Below are 18,133 nucleotides of genomic sequence, written 5' to 3'. Positions count from 1 at the left end.
TTATTTAAACCGGGTTGCTTTATTTCATACTTTTAAAATACACAAAAAAGCTTCACAATATCTGCTTTGCCCCTGTTGATCATCAGGCTTTATGGTAAGACAATGGAAACTGTAACACATCAAACTGAGGATAGTATGAAAAACAATGGATCATATACAAATTACTTTAATCGAGAACATTTTCAAAATACACTCTTAGTACACATCTGATCTCATCTATCCTAAAATTAGACTTTCAAAAGTTTTATATATTAAAAAAAAGAGCAACAGATTTAACACTGACAAGCCTACCAAAATAATGTTGATGGCAAGCTATAAATAGCTTCAAATGTTGAAGGTAGAGAAGAAATTCTCTGTTAAACCTACATTTAAATGCATGTTAGTAAAACTTATCTAGTTAAATGAATTTCGACCAAGTGAACAACTCCTTTGCCTCTATGGTAATTTCTCAAGGTGTATTTTTAATCTTACTCTATCTTGACTAAAGCAATTGACTCTTGAAAAGAGAATATTCAAGGAGAAAAACATTGGGAGGAAAAAAAAAAGAAAAAAGATGAGAACTTCCTTAGTTCTTCTAACGTGGGTAATAAACAAAAAAAATCACTGTTCAAATTAGGGAAGAATACCGAAGATGAAATGAGGGATTTGGGTTGGCTTTTGTTAATAAAAGATAAGTACAACATCTAAAAGGCAAAAATTAAAATTCAAAATGGTGTCCTTTAGGAAGCTTAAAAAAACAATTGTTGCCTTCAATTAGGTTTTGAATTTGTGGAATGGAGTAACACATTTTGCAGTGCCCACTATTTTGTCTGGTCTATTAAAACTACTTCCCTGCTAATTTCACTTTATTTCCACTTTTAATGTAATTTATCTACTCTGGGGTAGCTCTTTAAATTTAATTATCATTAGAGGCCACTAAAAATAATGCCAAAATTCCAGTGAGGAGAGAGTGGAAATGGAAAGAGGATGGGAGGATAATGAAACTGGGTAGTAATAACAAACATGATTTTTAAGGTTTCCTTACTAATGCCACAAAATAATATATTTTGGATAAATGCCACTAGGCTGCTGGAAGCAATCAGGAAATGAGTAGAATATCCTAATCGTCCCAGGCAGATTCTTAACTAACCCGTGATTTGGACGGCTCAACTCATGAAGTATTGTTTACATAGACTGCTTAGCAAAGGGTAAATTGTGCTGGGTTTACTGCCTACCCTATTTTGTTTCTCTCAACAATCCTTTTGAAGGGCTAGGAACCTCTAAAAAGAGCTGCAGAACAGAAAACTCAGACTACAGACAGAGATTAACAAAGGAATAATATGCAAATGGCTTAATCTTGGATAGATAGGTAATCAGCCACCTCATTCTTGAGATGGGGAGTATGGACCTATGGAAAAAGTAAAGCTCCATTACTCCCCTATATTCTATAAATATTTCTTTCTTGATAGAAAAATTTTTTGGAAAAATCTCAACTTTAAAATATCCCTTATCTTTTATCACAAATTGCCCTATCTATTATTAGTCTTGTATATATTACACATCAGTGTGAATATTCAGAATATTCAGGAGTTGCAGGGTTATTTTAATAGAAGACATTAACAAGTTCATTTACTGAGAAATAACAGTGACTCAAAAGTATCTTTTAGGGATTTAGGTGTTCTATTTTATCACTGAGAATCTCAAAGCAAATAAACTCTAAGGTACTAAAGTATTCAGTTTATTTAGACAGTATACATGAACATATTAAAAGTTATAAGGCTAAGATAAGCAAACAACAATTCAACAAAAGCATAACTCAGAACTTGAACATTTTCACATGGCATCATTCACTATGAAATGCAAAAAGACTATGAATGTATAAATGGAATGATCTCTAGTTATACATGTGACCAAACAAATGACTGCATAATGTGGAAGACCTCAGAACGTAAGTACAGAAAGCTGTTCTCCAGGACTGCTTTTTAAAGCTTGAAACTTAAGTGACATTATTTTAGTGGGGGATGGGGGAGGGGAAGGAACAGGAAGGGAAGGGAAAGAATAAGAATGTATTAGGAAAAAAAATTCTAAATAAAATCTCCTAAACGGACTATTTTCAATGTTTATTTGATATTGGAAATGTGGTAAACTATGATAAAGTATTTCTCTTCATCGCAAAAATTCCATATATTAAGGATTTACACAATTCAGGGGGGAAAAATATCTAGAAACATTCTTTTGCCTGAGCAAGAAATCTTCTAAAAAGGCTCTCCAAAATCTGGACTGGAGGTGTCATACTCTGCGATGAAATGCTTGAGTTCTTCAACACATCGCTCCCCTATTTCGTGTAAGTTCTGCCTCAAGGCAAACTGTATAGACTTTTCTAATGAAGGATCTTTTTCAATCAGCATTTTCACAACCATTCCGAAAGTCTCACAGTCTTGCCGGTAAACCTAAAAATGGAAAATAGGTTCTGGTTAGCTAAGAGTGAAAATAGTTAGCCAAGCACTTAGCTGAGTCAGCTGGCTGACGTTTAAGAGGGAGGCTTCTCTGGCCCTGCATGGGCACCAGAGCCAGAGGCCATGGAAACCTATTCCCTTTGAGATTTGCCAACACCTTGAAGGAGGAAAAAAATCTTCATCTATCAAATCACTGAATGTAGAGTTTGGCATGGTATTTGTCAGTATCAAGCAGTCTACGGAAAGGACACAGAAGAGAAGAGCTTAGAACAAATTTAGGAAAGGCACCTCAAGGCCTCTGTTGATTTATTCGCTTGGAGAAAAAAGTTTCTAAGTTCACATTCCTTGAATCAAGACCAGATAATAAATTCAAAATTCTGTTCAGTACACAGCAAACAACTATAAGAACGCCAAAGGTATCTTACTTTAAAAAAAAAAAAACAAAAAACTTTTCAAGTTCTAAATATTTAACCACAGGAAAAATCACCAAGGCAGGGTTAACATAAAAACAGTTAGGCATATATGTGTATGTTTGCACAGATTTAAGTACAAACTTAAATATGTGTAATTTTATCATTGACAATTAGTCTTTCCTGTCCAAAAATTGCTGCTTCCTCCACACTAAATGTCATTCCCTTAAATATGTAGTCACAAAATGCATTTTAGATTTCTATGCTATTTTTTATACTCCATAATTCATATATTTAAAGACAAATTATAATTATCTCCATGCAACTTAAGGGAAATGCAAATCATCTGATTCAAAAGAACCATCAGGTTAATTTTTATTTTTCTCATCTATCAATCAAGAATAACATTACTTATTCTCTAAAGAATTTAGTTCCTTTTGAAAAACGTCAGAGAAAAGTGATTTTTGAGATTGCTTGCCTTATGATGGACATAAAATCTTTTTTCTTTTATTCCCGAAATGACCACTGCTAGTTGTGGTGGTTGCTGCTGTTTCCTAATGTCTGATATATTTGTTTTTGATTCCTTAAAAGAATAGCTACTTTAAAAAAGAATACCTATTTAATTTTCATTTACAGTTCTAGACTGCTAATTATAAAAAATTTGTTTCCTTGCTCTTAAGAACCACTCACAAGCCCCAAGGAAACTTAAAATTAAATGAATTTTTCAAATGACACAGAAATTAAAATATATAGACCACTTAAGCTGCCTTCCCCCTTCTCAGCACTAACACACATATACATTTTTCTAAATAGTGAAGAAATTTACTTTTAACAGCCATGAAGTTAATTAAGCAATTTAAACCAACCATTTATTCTAGTTTACTGTGAAGTTAACATGAACCGGAAATTATAGTAATGCTCTGATAAGCCAATCTAGAAAGCAGTATACCATCCACATACTACATATGATGCCAAGGCAATCGAGCACATTAACTCTGGTTGAACACACACACAGTAGCTAAATCAAGTCAAGGCAGTCTCCACGGAAAGTCAGAAATGAGGTTTCAGTCTTGGTGGAGGTAAATTCCTTGCGAAACCAGTCAGCCGGCCTAGTAACAGTGTTCTAACACCAATCACAGTCCTCAGCAGACCACTCTGTGGGTGGCCTAAATTTTATAGGCTTCTTTATAGCAGATGTACTAGATGAAGATAATGTTACATTGTGAATTAACCTGCAAATTCTTTAATGTAAATCTGCTGTTATCTAAACTGTAACTCTTAATTTAGCATATTTACAGGACATAAATGTGTTACAGATTTGTGTATCAAAAATTAAACCACATTTAAATGTATTCATACATTTATTTAATCTGTAAACTACTGACACTCTGAAGATAAAAGTATTTAAAATCTGTGCTTTATTTTTAAATTGTAAATCCTTTTTGCATTATTCACTGAAATAGACAAATTTTTGTACATTAGTTGACAAGCACCATCAGAATGGCCAAATGCAACATTAATTCTCTACTATGGGTAAGTTTATTTTAAAAAACAAAACAAAAAGATACCAAAAAACCCCCACAAGTGCTTAAAATGCACTGGGCTGGGCATTAGACAGGAAATAATTAGTTTTCTGTTAAAGGAAGAACCTCACCCTCCAACATTTTATAAATAAAGCTCACAAGTGTCAGAAACCTGTTTCCAAATCTGTTCCACAGTAAACTCAATCCCCAAACAGGAAGGGTGTAGTTATCTGTAGGAGAGTTTGTTTGCTTATGGTCCCTAGCTGGAAATGCATTAATAATCTTCAGATTTGATACCCATAGGCCACACAGGAAGATTTTTTTGTTGCTGTTTTTTCCCCTGCTTGGATTTCATCAAAATAGGAAACAAGTTAAAGTTTGGGTGGAGTTCACATAAACTGCACAGAAACAGTTAAATGTACCAGAATAATGAAAACACTTTTCCAAATGTGATTTCACATAGTCCTTTATTGCATGTAGAAGTCTCACGAAGTACATCTAGGGGTAAAGGAATATGTTGAAATAAGGAACTATGAAGGACTTTTTTTTCACTGTTAATTATGCGGCCAGGTGACCAGAAGAACAGTATCTGGCAAAACCAACTCCTTAAGAAATTTGTACTATCTAAATTACTTCTAATGCATACAGCTCCTTTAATATATATCATTTCACTCCTCACCTCTGTTCGCACAAAAAAAGAAACCCAAAATTAAGACGTTAAGTAGCTAGAAGAATCTTAATTTCAGACAAACCATCCTTAACATAATATATTACATTTCTGTAAGAGCAATTTGATGGAATGGTGGAAATTATAAAATTATGCCAGCTAATACACTAGAAATATACTTAAGTACCCAAAGGAAGCTACGTTAATTTATATATATGTATATATTTATCTTAATATTTAATTTATAATTTATACTACTATTAGGTAATTGGTTAGCTTCAAGAGTCAGAGATACACATGCACACACACGAACTTAAAGGTGTATGGAATTAAATGAGAACATTATTTTCTCTGTTGTTGATACCTCATCATTACATATCATTTCCTTTCCTTTATCTGAACTGAACTGGTTCAAATGTTAATTTAAATATCCTATTTAAGAAGGTCACATCCCTGTGGAGAGAACTACAGAGTTTTTAAGTTCAGTATAAAGAAAACATTTAGATGCATAAGGTGGTAAGAAAGGCAGCACAGAGAAATGGCTCCAAGAGCAGGCATACGGAGTGAAACTCCCAACTCCATCCTTTCTGAGGGCTGAGTAAGGCTGCCCCCTTCTACCAGAGGTCCACTCCTGCTCCTGAGGTCGGTGAATACACTGCCTTACACAGCACAAGGGACTCTGCAGATGTGGTAATTCAGGAGCTTCAGATGAGATTATTCTGACTTCTACGGGTAGGTCCAGTGTAATCAAGAGAGGGAGGCAGGAAGGTGGGGAAGAGAGAGGGAATGTGATGAGAGCAGCCAAGGCTGGCAGGATGTGCTCTGAAGATGAGGAAGAGGCCATGTGGAAAGGGATGCAGGCGGCCTCTGAAAGCTGGAAAAGGCAAAAGAAACAGATTCTCCCCAGAGCCTGCAGAGGCAGCACAACCCACAGGTACCCTGAGTGTGGCCCAGGGACTTCTGACCACCAAAACGGTAAGATAATAAAGGTGTGTTGTTTTAAGCCATTAAATCTGTGGTGTTCTCTTAGCAAGAGGAAACTAAGGCAGCCACTCTGATTTTGTGCCCTTGAAACGTCCCTTACCCTCTGCGCCTCAACTGCAGGATCTACACCAGACTGCACTGATTAAATAATACAGAGCACTCTAATAGTGCATGGCATAGAAGAAGCATCTAATATATGTCAGATATAGTGATAATGATGGGAAAAGGAGAAATAACTGTTCTGACTTTACCTAAAGAAAGGGGTATAATAGAGTGATGGTAGAACTGATCCTTGAACCATAAGGAAATGTTTGCTCTAGGGAAACACAGAGGGCAAAACCAATTGGCATGCCATAGGTAGAGGGCAGGGAAAGCAAAAAGACTGGCAGGAGATGCATCCTGAAAGGAAGGCTGAAGGGAGATTGCAGGGTTTTCTTTGAAGTCTAGACCTCAACCTCAAAATCTTTTAAGTAGTTTTAGACCTTAAATGAAGAAAAAGCTACAAAGAGGAACTGGACCCTTTGGATGTATCTGGGAGAGAAGAAAATTAAAGATCAATGTTACAGGTTCCTGAGAGTCAATGAAAGGGACAATGGATATGACATGATGTCTTAAAGAAGATGAGATGAGAGGCTTTACAAGTAATTAGGAAGCAGTATAGGTGTGAAAATGTGAAGAATAATGGGTGAAACGGCTTTTATTTTTAGTTATTTGGGAGGCGGGGTAGAGCAGCGGGCATAGGAGAGAGTTCAGTACTAAATAGTAATTTAAGGCATCCATGAGCCAACCAGGACCAACCATCAGTGGAAGGATGAGTATATCAGTTTGGACTTCAGGAGAAAGAAACAGGCTGGAGAGAAAAAGAGAGATCTTATAATATTTAGCACTGATGTCAGTTGAGGCCATGGGAATCTTAAAGAAGGGATTAAGTTCTTTTTGGTGTCAGTATTTGCATAAAGTCGATGTTGATATATGTTGAATGAATAGCTGACGTCCACTATGAGACAATGTTGAATAAAGAGCCAAAGAAAGCCAAGAGTGGACATCTAAAAACATCAATATCAACCATAAGAAGAGACAGTAAGGAAAACTAAGACCCAGGAGAGAGAGAAGGTACAGATGCCAAGTTTATAAAATAAGGAGAGAGTCAATTTATCAAATGCCAGAGAAAGACCAAAGACGATGACTAAAACATGCCGACTAGATTCCGGAACTAAGAGGGAACTGGTTATATGCAAGAGGAGTTTAGTAGGAGGTGGAGATTCTAGAGCAGCGCTGTCCAATACAGGAGCCACAAACCATGTAGAATACTGAATTTACATTAAATTAAAGTAAAAAGTTCGTTCCTCAGTCACACTAGGCCTATTTCAAATGCTAGTGATTACCATATTGGACAGTGCATCCCCTTCCAGCACTGCAGAAAGTTCTACAGGACCGTGTTTCTAGAGAGGAGTGAAAAGAAGATAAAGATGTAGTGATAAATGTTGACCAACAAATTAAGGTATTTTTGCAATGCTTTTACCACTAAAGCAGGAAATAAAAGTTTATTAATTTTAAAGGAGCATTGTGAAACAGAAATAATATCTGTAAAATATTCTACAACCTTTGAATTAAAGGCACATAAAAATGTAAGTTAAAAAAAGAAATTCCAATTGGGGTTTAACATACAACAAAACATGTCTAATGTGTTGATGAAGTTGGGGAAAGAAGTGACAGCAATTGATGTTAAATACTGGAGACAAATTTAAACCCTTTAATTTAGATCTGTAGTAATGCAGAAGGTGTCAAAACTCTTGTAATCTATACTGCTTCTTGTGCTGTATTAATAGAAAAAGATACTCTGAAATTTCCTGAAATCTGCAGCCCTACTGGCTCTTAAAAATCCAGCCCCTAAAAAGAACAGTGGTTGCTAAGAAATGCATTATGAACACATGGATTAGATCTCAAACCCCTACATTCAATATATGATTAAATTATTACAAGCATATAAAAAAAGTATCTCCAAAAACAATAATAAATGTAGGTAAAAGCTACAAAGCCTTAGCACCAAAAAATGTCTGTAAAATTCTCACCCATAAATTCAGACGAATTTCCACATTTACAGGAGCCAATCAAAAGATTAAGATTTAAATGATATTCTTTTAATCCTTCTCAGTTTATTAATTCTTTCAATCTTGTAGCAGTTTGATATGGTTCATGAATTCGAAAAATGGATACTGGATTATGTTGGTAAAGTGGTCTGTACCTGGGTGTGATTAAATTATGATTAGGGCTTTGAATGGGTCATGTCAGTAGGGTGGTGAGCCCTGCCTGTAGCAGTTTGATATGGTTATGAATTCCAAAAATAGATACTGGATTATGTTTGTAATCTGGTCTGTACCTGGGCGTGATTGGGGCTTTGATTGGGCCCTGTCATTAGGGCATAAAAGGCATTGCAAAGGACAGAGTTGAGGGGTTTTTGATGTTGGAGTTTTGATGTTGGAGTTTGATGCTGAAGCCTTAAGCTGGAGCCCTAGGAAGGAAGCCCACAGAGGAAAGAGAAGCCAGCCCCAGGAAGAGAGGAACCCTGAGTCCAGGAATAAGCAAGCGCTGGGAAGGAGGGAACCAGAATACAGTCCACAGAAGAGAGGATCCCTGAGCCAAGGAAGAAGCAAGCCCTGGTAAGAAAGGAACCTTGAACCCAGAGAGAAACAAGATCCTGGAAGGGAGGAAACCAGGAAGCCTGAACCCTTGCAGCAGTCAGAAGCCATCTTGCTCCAACATGTGAAAATACACTTTGGTGAGGGAAGGAACTTATGCCTTATGGCCTGGTATCTGTAAGCTCCTACCTCAAATAAATACCTTTCATAAAAACCAACCAATTTCTGATATTTTGCATCAGCACCTCTTTGGTTGACTAATATATCGCCCCTTGGTGGGTAGGGACTCACAACTAAAAGACATGGAAAAGGACAGAGTTGAAGTTTTGATGCTGCAGTCTTAAGCTGGGGCCCCGAGAAGTAAGCACCCAGAGGAGCTTGGTCATCAGGAAGAGAGAAGGACCCGGGAAGAGAAACAAGCAGTTCAGCTAATAGTCTACAGCTGGCCCTATGGAGATAACAGAGCAGCTGAGCCAGAAAGTCGTAAGATCCAGGAAGAGAGGAACCCAGGAAGCCTGAACCCTTGCACACATAGGCAGCCATCTTGCTCCAACATGGGGCAATAAACTTTGGTGAGGGAGGTAATGTGCTTTAAGGTCTGGTAACTGTAAGCTTCTACCCCAAATAAATACCCTTTATTAAGGCCAGCAGATTTCTGGTACTTTGCATCAATATCCCTTTGGCTGATTAATATAGAGTTTGGTACCAGAAGTGGGGTCATGCTTTTGCAATTACCAAAATGCTGGAACAGTTCTATAAATGGGTAAGGGGTATTTTTTGGAGGAATTGTGAGAAATTTGATAGAAAAGGCTGAGATTCCTTTGCAGAGACTGGTGGTAGGGATATAGATGCTAAAGAGACTTTTTATGATGCCTTAGAAGTAAATGATGAAATTATTATTGTAAACTGGATGAAAGGTGATCCATGTTTTAAAGTCACAGAGAACTGAGCAAGATTAACTCTTGATGTTTTATGAAAGACAATTTGAAAATAGTGAACCTGAGCATTTAGCTGAAGAACTTTCCAAAGTAAACTCAGAGAATGTGGCTTGGCTTTTCCTTACAGCTTATAGAAAAATGCTAGATGAAAGAGATAAGCTGAGGACTGAACTGTTGTGCACAAAGAAAACAGAAACTGATTCTGGAAATTCTAAGCCTCTGGAAATCAAGCTCCCAGATGATAGTGCCCCATTTGAGACCTTAACTAAACATGGAACTTGGAACTCAAGTTTGAAGATGCAGTTATCTAGGAAAGACCTGTGGAAAGTCTTAATGTCTGATGGCTTGAACCCCTGCCTCTTGCATGCTAAACCAACAAGCTTTTTGAGAGCGCTGTATGAACAAAACCACTGTCAGCTTGGCTTAAAAGGAACATGTAGGGGACATATGGAAGGGAAAACGGCTTTAAGAGGAAAACCATGGAAGCTGACATGTGAAATTAAGACATTGCCTTGTACCTAGAAAGGAACCCCACCCAAGTATATAGAGAGGGTGAGTTTTTACCAACAGTTGAAGAGGACAGATGTTCCCACTGGATGTTTGGGGAGAGTTTTGCCACCTCAGGGTACAGAGAGGATGAAGCACATTCCTCAAGGATTAGGGCGGTTAAGGTCAGCACCCCATAGGTCTGAGAGGGGTGTACCTGTCCCCCATGGATTAGGGAAGGCCAGGTGGTCAACTTTTTGCTCTGAAAGGGTTGAGCCTGTATGCCAAAGGTTAGGAAGGATATTACCTTCACCTCACTGTACAAGAGGGGTTAAGTTTCTAACCCAAAGATTGGGTAAAGTGTGGCAATCATCATAAAGGTCTTCGAGGGTTAGGTCTGGAGCTTGGTTGAACCCAGATGCTTGATGAGGGCGGAACCAAGAAAATGGCCAGTAGGCAAGCCTGTGGAAAGGAAGGGTCCCCATGTGGCCCCAAGGAGAAGAAACCATAGTTTAAGAATGACTCTCAGACTTGGAAATCAAATGGAGGATGCCCTGCAGGTTTACTGAACTGTTCTGGACCCATAACTCATGTTCTCTACCAATTTCTCCTTATTATAATGAAAATGTTTATTCTTTGCCTGTCCATTTATGTATTGGAAGCATATAAATTATTTTGTAAGTTTTAGAACTCTGTAGAGGACAGGATTTTGCCTCAAGACAAATTGTATTTAACTGATTGCAATGTGATTCTATACTTAGCATTGCTACTGATTTAAGGTTTTTTTTTTTTTTTTAATACTGCAATGTCTTTTTGGAATTCAGAGGGTGGAATGTAGCAGTTTGATATGGTTCATGAATTCCAAAAGCAGATATTGGATTATGTTTATAAACTGGTGTGTACCTGGGGATGATTAAATTAAGATTAGGGCTTTGATGGGACCATGTCAGTAGGATGGTGAGTCCCTGCCGCTTGGTGAGTGGGACTCACATTTAGAAGATATGCAAAGGACAGAGTTGGAGTTTTGATGCTGGAGTCTTGAACTAGTGTCCCAGGAAGTAAACATACAGAAAAGCCTGGTCGTCAGGAAAGAGAGAAGGACCCAGGACGAGAAACGAGCTGTTCGCCTAAGAGTCTACAGCTGACCTTGTGTAGATAACAGAGCAGCTGAGCCAGAGAGTGGTAAGACCCAGGAAGAGAGGAACCCAGGAAGCCTGAACACCTTACAGACATCGGCAGCCATCTTGTCCCAACACATGGTAATAGACTTGGGTGAGGGAAATAACCTATGCTTGATGGCCTGGTAACTGTGGGCTTCTACACCAAATAAATACCCTTTAAAAAAGCCAACAGATATTTTTTTAATGTAATTTAAAAAATAATAATAAATAAATATTTAAAAAAATAAAAAATAAAAAAATAAAAAAAAAAGCCAACAGAATTCTGGTATTTTGCATCAGCACCCCTTTGGCTAACTAATACAAATCTTAATGCACTAAACAGATAAAAGGAACATAACATTTCAAAGTAGTCTACGAGCTTTTACTGATGCGGAAATCAAATCCCACAGAGTTTAAATACAAGAATGGGACAAATCTCAAATTAAAATTCAGTGAAAGAGGCTGTAAAGGAAATAGGTACATTTATGCCCATTTTAAAAACAGTAATCTAGTTTAGGGATGCGCACATACACACTAGAAATACAAAAACATCCACAGGAATGATAGATTGGGAAAGGGAGGCAGTTGGGAGGCATCTGTGAGAGGAAAAAAAAGAGAGGGAAAAAAGTCACAAATACCGAACTCTAGTTCATGACATACCCACTGAAGTGTTCAGGGCTGAAGTGCACTGCTCTTTGCAAAATTCTCTGAAATGCATCGAAAATAAGATGATTAATGGATGAAGAGAGGAATGGACAGATATGTGACAAAGCAAATAAAGAATAAAATGTTGGTTATAATATCCAGGTGATAGGTATATGAGTGTACACTAAAATTTCTTCCACTCTATGTTTGAACATTTTCATAATAAAATATAGAGAAGTGGCTGTAGCTCAAGAGGTTGAGTGCCGGCTTCCCATATGGGAGGTCTTGGGTTTGGTTTCTGATGCCTCCTTAAAAAAAAAAAAAACACAACCAAACAAGCAAACTAAAATGAATGAAAACACCAACTGAGGGAGCCAATGTGGCTCAATGGCTGAGTTCTGGCTTTCCACATGTGAGGTTTCAGGTTCAATCTCCAGTCCTGGTACCTCAAAAAAAAAAAAAAAAAAAAAAAAAAAAGGAAGGGAAAGAGCAATTGACACCAGAATAAACCACAGTGGTGGGTATATGCATCTGATCATCTGCGCTTATAAGTCAATATGAACTCTGGAGGATGAGCTCTGCATCTTCTCATTGTGGGTCAAATATTAATGAATCTATAGATGAAGATAAATTTAACGACTGTGCCTGCCAGACAACCAGAAACGAATACAGAATTAAACGCACCTCCTTGATTTAGTCAATGACACAGGAAGCCCTGCTCAAAGAGATTATATTCTACTAGTATTTTAAATAACCATAAAACCAGGCTAATACAGTAAATGCCATAAGAGAAATACAAATTATTTTAAAGATTCCAAAGAAAAGATTATAAGCAACAGAAAGCTCTGAGAGAGTGCTGACTATCCCAGGCAGCAAAAGCTTGGAAACAATTTAGCCAAAAAATAATTTACTGCTACTACACTTACTTAACAAATACATCTTTTAGAAATTAATCGATAACTTTTAATTGCTTATGATGTAGTACGTCCTCAAATGATTCAACAATACCAATCAAAAAAGTGCAACCAACCAACTGTATGCATAAAAGGTCACGTTTTAGATCTGACTAAGGCTCAAAGAAAGAAAATAATTGGCAACAGCCTGTTCTCACAAGTGAAACTCTTGTGCTGGTGTTGCGAGATCTAGGAGAAGCAACCTCCCCCAGGTACCCTGCGAAGTGGGAATGACTAAGCAGGAAGCAGAGGAGCTACTTCAAGTCCCAGCCCCCTCCTCCTCCCCAGTTCATCACTGGTAAAAGTGGTTGGAGAGAATCTAATTGGTTCTTTAAATTTGTAAAGAGATGAAAAAATGGTTAAAAACCTAAAAGCCTTAGTTAGTGGGACAATCAGAGAGGATTCACTACACTGGAAGAAATTTTAGGAGAACGGGAAGGAATCTTGAGCAAAGGTCTCTATGACCAGAAATGGTTGTTAAATTACAATTCCAACATTTTGTTTTGTTTTGTTTTCCTTGCTTGCTTAACCATAACAGCAGTTAGCAATGTATCAGTCTTTTGTTATTTCTGACCAAAAGTGACTGACTTAACATTCTCAAATAGGCTTTCCATTATTTTATGTACCAGGTATCCTCACAAGCACTCTGGAGTTACTGCCCTCATTTAAAAACAAAAACAAAAACAAAACAGTGAAGCAGAGATTAAAGTTGTAAGTAATACAAGCAACATTCACAGTCTGGGTTTTTTTAATCACCTATCGTCATAACTATTGCAACAGCTCAAGAGAATTATTTAAATACAAAACAGAAACAAAGTCATGACTGAGACTATACCCTTGGCAAAGAAAGATCAATTAACCTGCTTGTTTTTAAGGAGTGGGGTAAAGAAGCTGGCTTAGAGACCCTGAAGGCAGTTCATGTGCTCATGACTCTTAACTATCATGAGACAATACATGAGACTCCATTTTTGTTTGTTCCTCTGGTCTAATTCTTAAATCATTCCCCTAGTGAAATATGAAACTTGGATTATTTTTTCCTTCAGGAACGTCACTAGGATAAACTTATGAAAAATAAATAGAGCAGGTCAGCTATCTTTCACATGCTGTTCTGTAAACTACTTATGCTGTGATTAAAGAGTATTTTATGGTCAAAATTAGACACATTTGTATACTTTACAAAGGAGGTTAGTTTTCCCATTGCTTCTTTAGCCAGGTGATTAAGTGTACCACGTACATTCACTCTACCATTCCATTTCTTTCATCATTAAAATTCTATACTGTAAAGCTGATTTTAGGGATAATCACTTCCTTACTAAGGAATTTCTCTATGCCTCACACTGAAAATAGATGGCTTCAGCACTTTTCCTGTTTTCTGTGACATTAAACAGTTTATATGTTTCCTAGGAATTATAGTTTTTTTAAACTTTCATATTTTTAAAAGATTTTATTTACTCCTCCCCCCGCCCCCTCCCCCCAGTTGTCTGCTTTCTCTGTCCATTTGCTGTGTGCTCTTCTGTGTCTACTTCTATTCTTGTCAGTGGCACGGGAATCTGTGTCTCTTTTTTTATTGGGTCAACCTGCTACATCAGTTCTCCGTTTGTGTGGTGCCACTCCTGGCAGGCTGTACTTTCGTGCTGGGCGGCTCTCCTCACGGGGCGCACTCCTTGCACGTGGGGCTCCCCTACATGGGGGACACCCCTGTGTGGCAGGGCACTCCTTGTGTGCACATCAGCACTGCGCGTGGGCCAGCTCCACACGGGTCAAGGAGGCCCGGGGTTTGAACCATGGATCTCCCATGTGGTAGGCAGACGCTCTAGCCGTTGAGCCAAGCCCGCCCCCCTAAACTTTCATTTTTATTACAGAGATAAGGTATGGTATAATTTTTAGCTCAAGATAAAGAAGTCCTTTTTAAATGTGATAGTTTCAGGAAATGCCCTGCTCTCGCCACCCATCCCAGATGGACCCCAGTGGCTACATTTATATTATATACCAATTTAAAATATGCTTTTACACAAGACAGAATTTAGAAGATTTGGGTGATGAAGATGAATTCCCAGATTTACTAGCTTATAAAGTTGGGTTTATGATATTGACTCTGCCAAGGACTACAGGAAAAGGAATGAGAGAAAAGTGGGGAAGGAGATATGGGGTGCAAGATCGGATATTAGGGGAGAAGAGAAACTGTTTGCTTAATGTAGACTGAGTGGGTAATATAAGCAGTAACCAAAGTAATCTTTCCCCAGATACCCAGCACTGTAGCCTGCTATATAAAGTGCTACCTGGCCTTCTGGGCTAGGATGCAGTCTAGGGGCAGCGCAGTCTGTGAAACTGCACCAATGCTGTGGCATCTTTGCCTTCAGCAGTGCTTTAACAATGGCAGAAGCAAGAAGGTGATGGTATAAATCTATTTTTTAAACACCAGTGCAACTGCAAACCCATCAGAAGAGCTTTTCAAAGCTTTATCCAACACAGTTAATGGTGGGCTATAACTTTTTATGCTGAAAAATAAACAATAACCAATCCTTGGCGTTTCCATCGAAAATACAGCTTTTGTTACTTCTACAAAAAAAGAAAGGAAAAAAACAAAGAAGTAATCAGCTCGTCATATGCAAATGTAGGAAATAGAACACTGTGGGTCTTTCTGAAGCATACTTCTAGCAGAGAAGGGTTTTTCAATTAGATACCATGTAATACCACTCTGAATATTTTCAAGATGTGCTTTTTCTTTCCAGTAGAAGGGAATTATTCATAACATAAACAGCACAGCTTCAATATAAAAATAGGAACTGCAGTCTCAGGTATATTAAAAGTAGGTTAAAATTAATTAATATTTAAAATACTTCATTATTCTTTTATCTCTGAAGGTATATGTACAGTGGTGAAAGTCCATAAATCTCATTATATATGAGTGGGAATAAATATATTCAAGGTCTACCTGCAGATATTATCTAGTCTGTACTTGTAAGAGCAAAATTTATAGAGTAATTGGCATGATTTATGTTGATCTGTCCACTTGGCATTACAAATACAAACTACTAATGACTTCTCAAATGATACTGAAATTCCTTCCAAGAATCACAGACATTTTTTTGTGCACAGTTGGATGAACCCATGATGCTGCTATCACTACGTCAATCAGTTATACTGCTATTTTCATTTTATGCTCAAGGTAAACGCCAGGTATTAATAATTAAGCATGGTGCTACAAACTTCCTACAGTAAATGAAGATATAAATCTGGTCCTCAAAAACCTTTCTGACAATAAAAATTTAGGATTTAAGGCAGGAATCCAGTCAAATGACATTTTTGTAGTGTTTATGGATAATTTGGGGAAGGTCAATCTTACTGAATAGAACTCAGTAATAATATTCACTTGAAAATTTTGAGGATAAAAACCACAATACTATAACTATGAAATTCTACTGGAATCCTGAAGTTCTAATGCACCTTACCATACATTTTTTTAATATATAGTATACTTAATAAAATGGCTTTTTAAAAGTCAAGCTATTAGTTTAAAACACTGCTAATGCTTTTTTTTCCCTTTGGTTGGTAAATATCACTAAGGCTGGAGTGATTGGTATATTTTAGGAAAGAATAACAGGGAAAACCAGTAATAAAATCTTTGTATTAGCAGCACTGAACATTCTACTGGTTCAGATAAAGTAAGGGTCAATGACTGACCACCTTACTACAAGAGCCAAAATAAACAGCGAGTGCCATTCCCCTTTAACCTTACTTGGAGCACGATTACCATGTGCTCACACAGATACTAACATAGAAATTTTTCATATAAACACATCCTGGAAAAATGTGAACTTTTCCTTTCCTCAATCATATTTTCAGTGTTCTATGACAATAAAAAGCATAAATTTCAAAATGTGGATTCACTTTCTGAGAATTCGGTAGATTTCATGTGGAGATATTTAACAGTCAAAATATTCATATTTATGGTTAGGACTTATTTCCAGAACAAACACTAAATTATTTGTAAAAATTAACTAATTACTTACTCTACTTTAAAAAAGAACTGTCTACATGCTTTCAGAGGTACCACAGTGCTGAAATCTGACTCTGGAGGACATCTCATTATTTCTTGTTTTTGCTATTCCCATAGTCATAATATGCTAGTGTGGACCTAACCAATACACTTCTGTTATATAATATAATGTATATAATTATCATATAATTATATAATAATTATATATCATATAATTATATAATTATGTTATTGTATAATAATTACATTAGAACAATTATAGTATGTAATTATCTAAAAGCCTTCTTTCTAGCTGTTTTCTTCTAGACTTTTTATTCTAAACTTTCTTACTCACAGTCACCAACTTCCTGAGGACTGAAAAACCTTTCTCAGAACACTGCTGCTCTGGCTCTCAAGATCTGATCCAATTACATTTGTCAATAAAATCATAGTTACTAAAATCTGCTCACCACCCACCAAAAATACCATCTCACATACATGTTCCAGTACTTTATCTGTTCTCATATGCCACCTGAATCTCTGTGGTTGTGTTTTTACTTTAATTTCTTCAAAATTTTGTTCAAGGGAAGTGGACTTGGCCCAGTGGTTAGGGAGTCCGTCTACCACATGGGAAGTCCAAGGTTCAAACCCCGGGCCTCCTTGACCCATGTCGAGCTGGCCTATGCGCAGTGCTGATGTGTACAAGGAGTGCCCTGCCACGCAGGGGTGTCCCTGTGTAGGGGAGCCCCATGCGCAAGAAGTGTGCCCCGTAAGGAGAGCCACCCAGCGTGAAAGAAAGTGCAGCCTGCCCAGGAATGGCGTCGCACACACAGAGAGCTGACACAGCAAGATGACGCAACAAAAACAAACACAGATTCCCGGTGCCGCTGATAAGGATAGAAACGGTCAGAGAAGAACACACAGCGAATGGACACAGAGAGCAGACAACTGGGGGGGGAGGGAGGGAAGGGGAGAGAAAGAAATATAAAAAGAAAAATAAATGTATGTTGCTGTCTATGCAAATAATAGTAGTTTTTTGTTTTTTGTTTTTAAAGTGCATTTGGTTCCCTTTTTCTCTCTGTATTTGCTTATCTTATCTTCTCCAGTACATATATATATATTTTTTTAGGAGGTACCAGAGATGGAACCCAGGACCTTGTACCTTGTACATGGAAGCCGGCGCTCAACCACCGAGCTACATCTGCTCCCCAATGAGAGCTGGTTTTTTCATTTCTTTGTTTGCTTTTAGGAGGTACTGGAAATCAAACCTGGGACCTCGTACATGGGAAGCACGTGCTCAACAACCTGGCCAGA

The 18,133-nt window shown here is 37.5% G+C and overlaps 1 protein-coding gene across 12 annotated transcripts in view; it reads right to left on the bottom strand.

Annotated features, from left to right (window-relative positions):
• PPHLN1 (periphilin 1) overlaps positions 1-18,133 on the bottom strand; it is a 146,609-nt gene continuing 128,476 nt past the window's right edge. For all 12 annotated transcript variants that reach the window (XM_058307835.1, XM_012526877.3, XM_012526875.3 and 9 more), the window contains one exon: positions 1-2,429. In XM_058307835.1, the coding sequence (XP_058163818.1) occupies positions 2,235-2,429 (195 nt within the window). In that variant the 3' untranslated portion in view covers positions 1-2,234. The remainder of the gene's footprint in view (positions 2,430-18,133) is intronic.

The sequence above is a fragment of the Dasypus novemcinctus genome, chromosome 12 (genome assembly GCF_030445035.2).
Source record: "Dasypus novemcinctus isolate mDasNov1 chromosome 12, mDasNov1.1.hap2, whole genome shotgun sequence".
Lineage (NCBI taxonomy): Eukaryota > Metazoa > Chordata > Mammalia > Cingulata > Dasypodidae > Dasypus > Dasypus novemcinctus.
The sequence above is the reverse complement of the archived record's forward strand: the minus strand, read 5'-3'. Positions and strand labels throughout refer to the sequence as shown.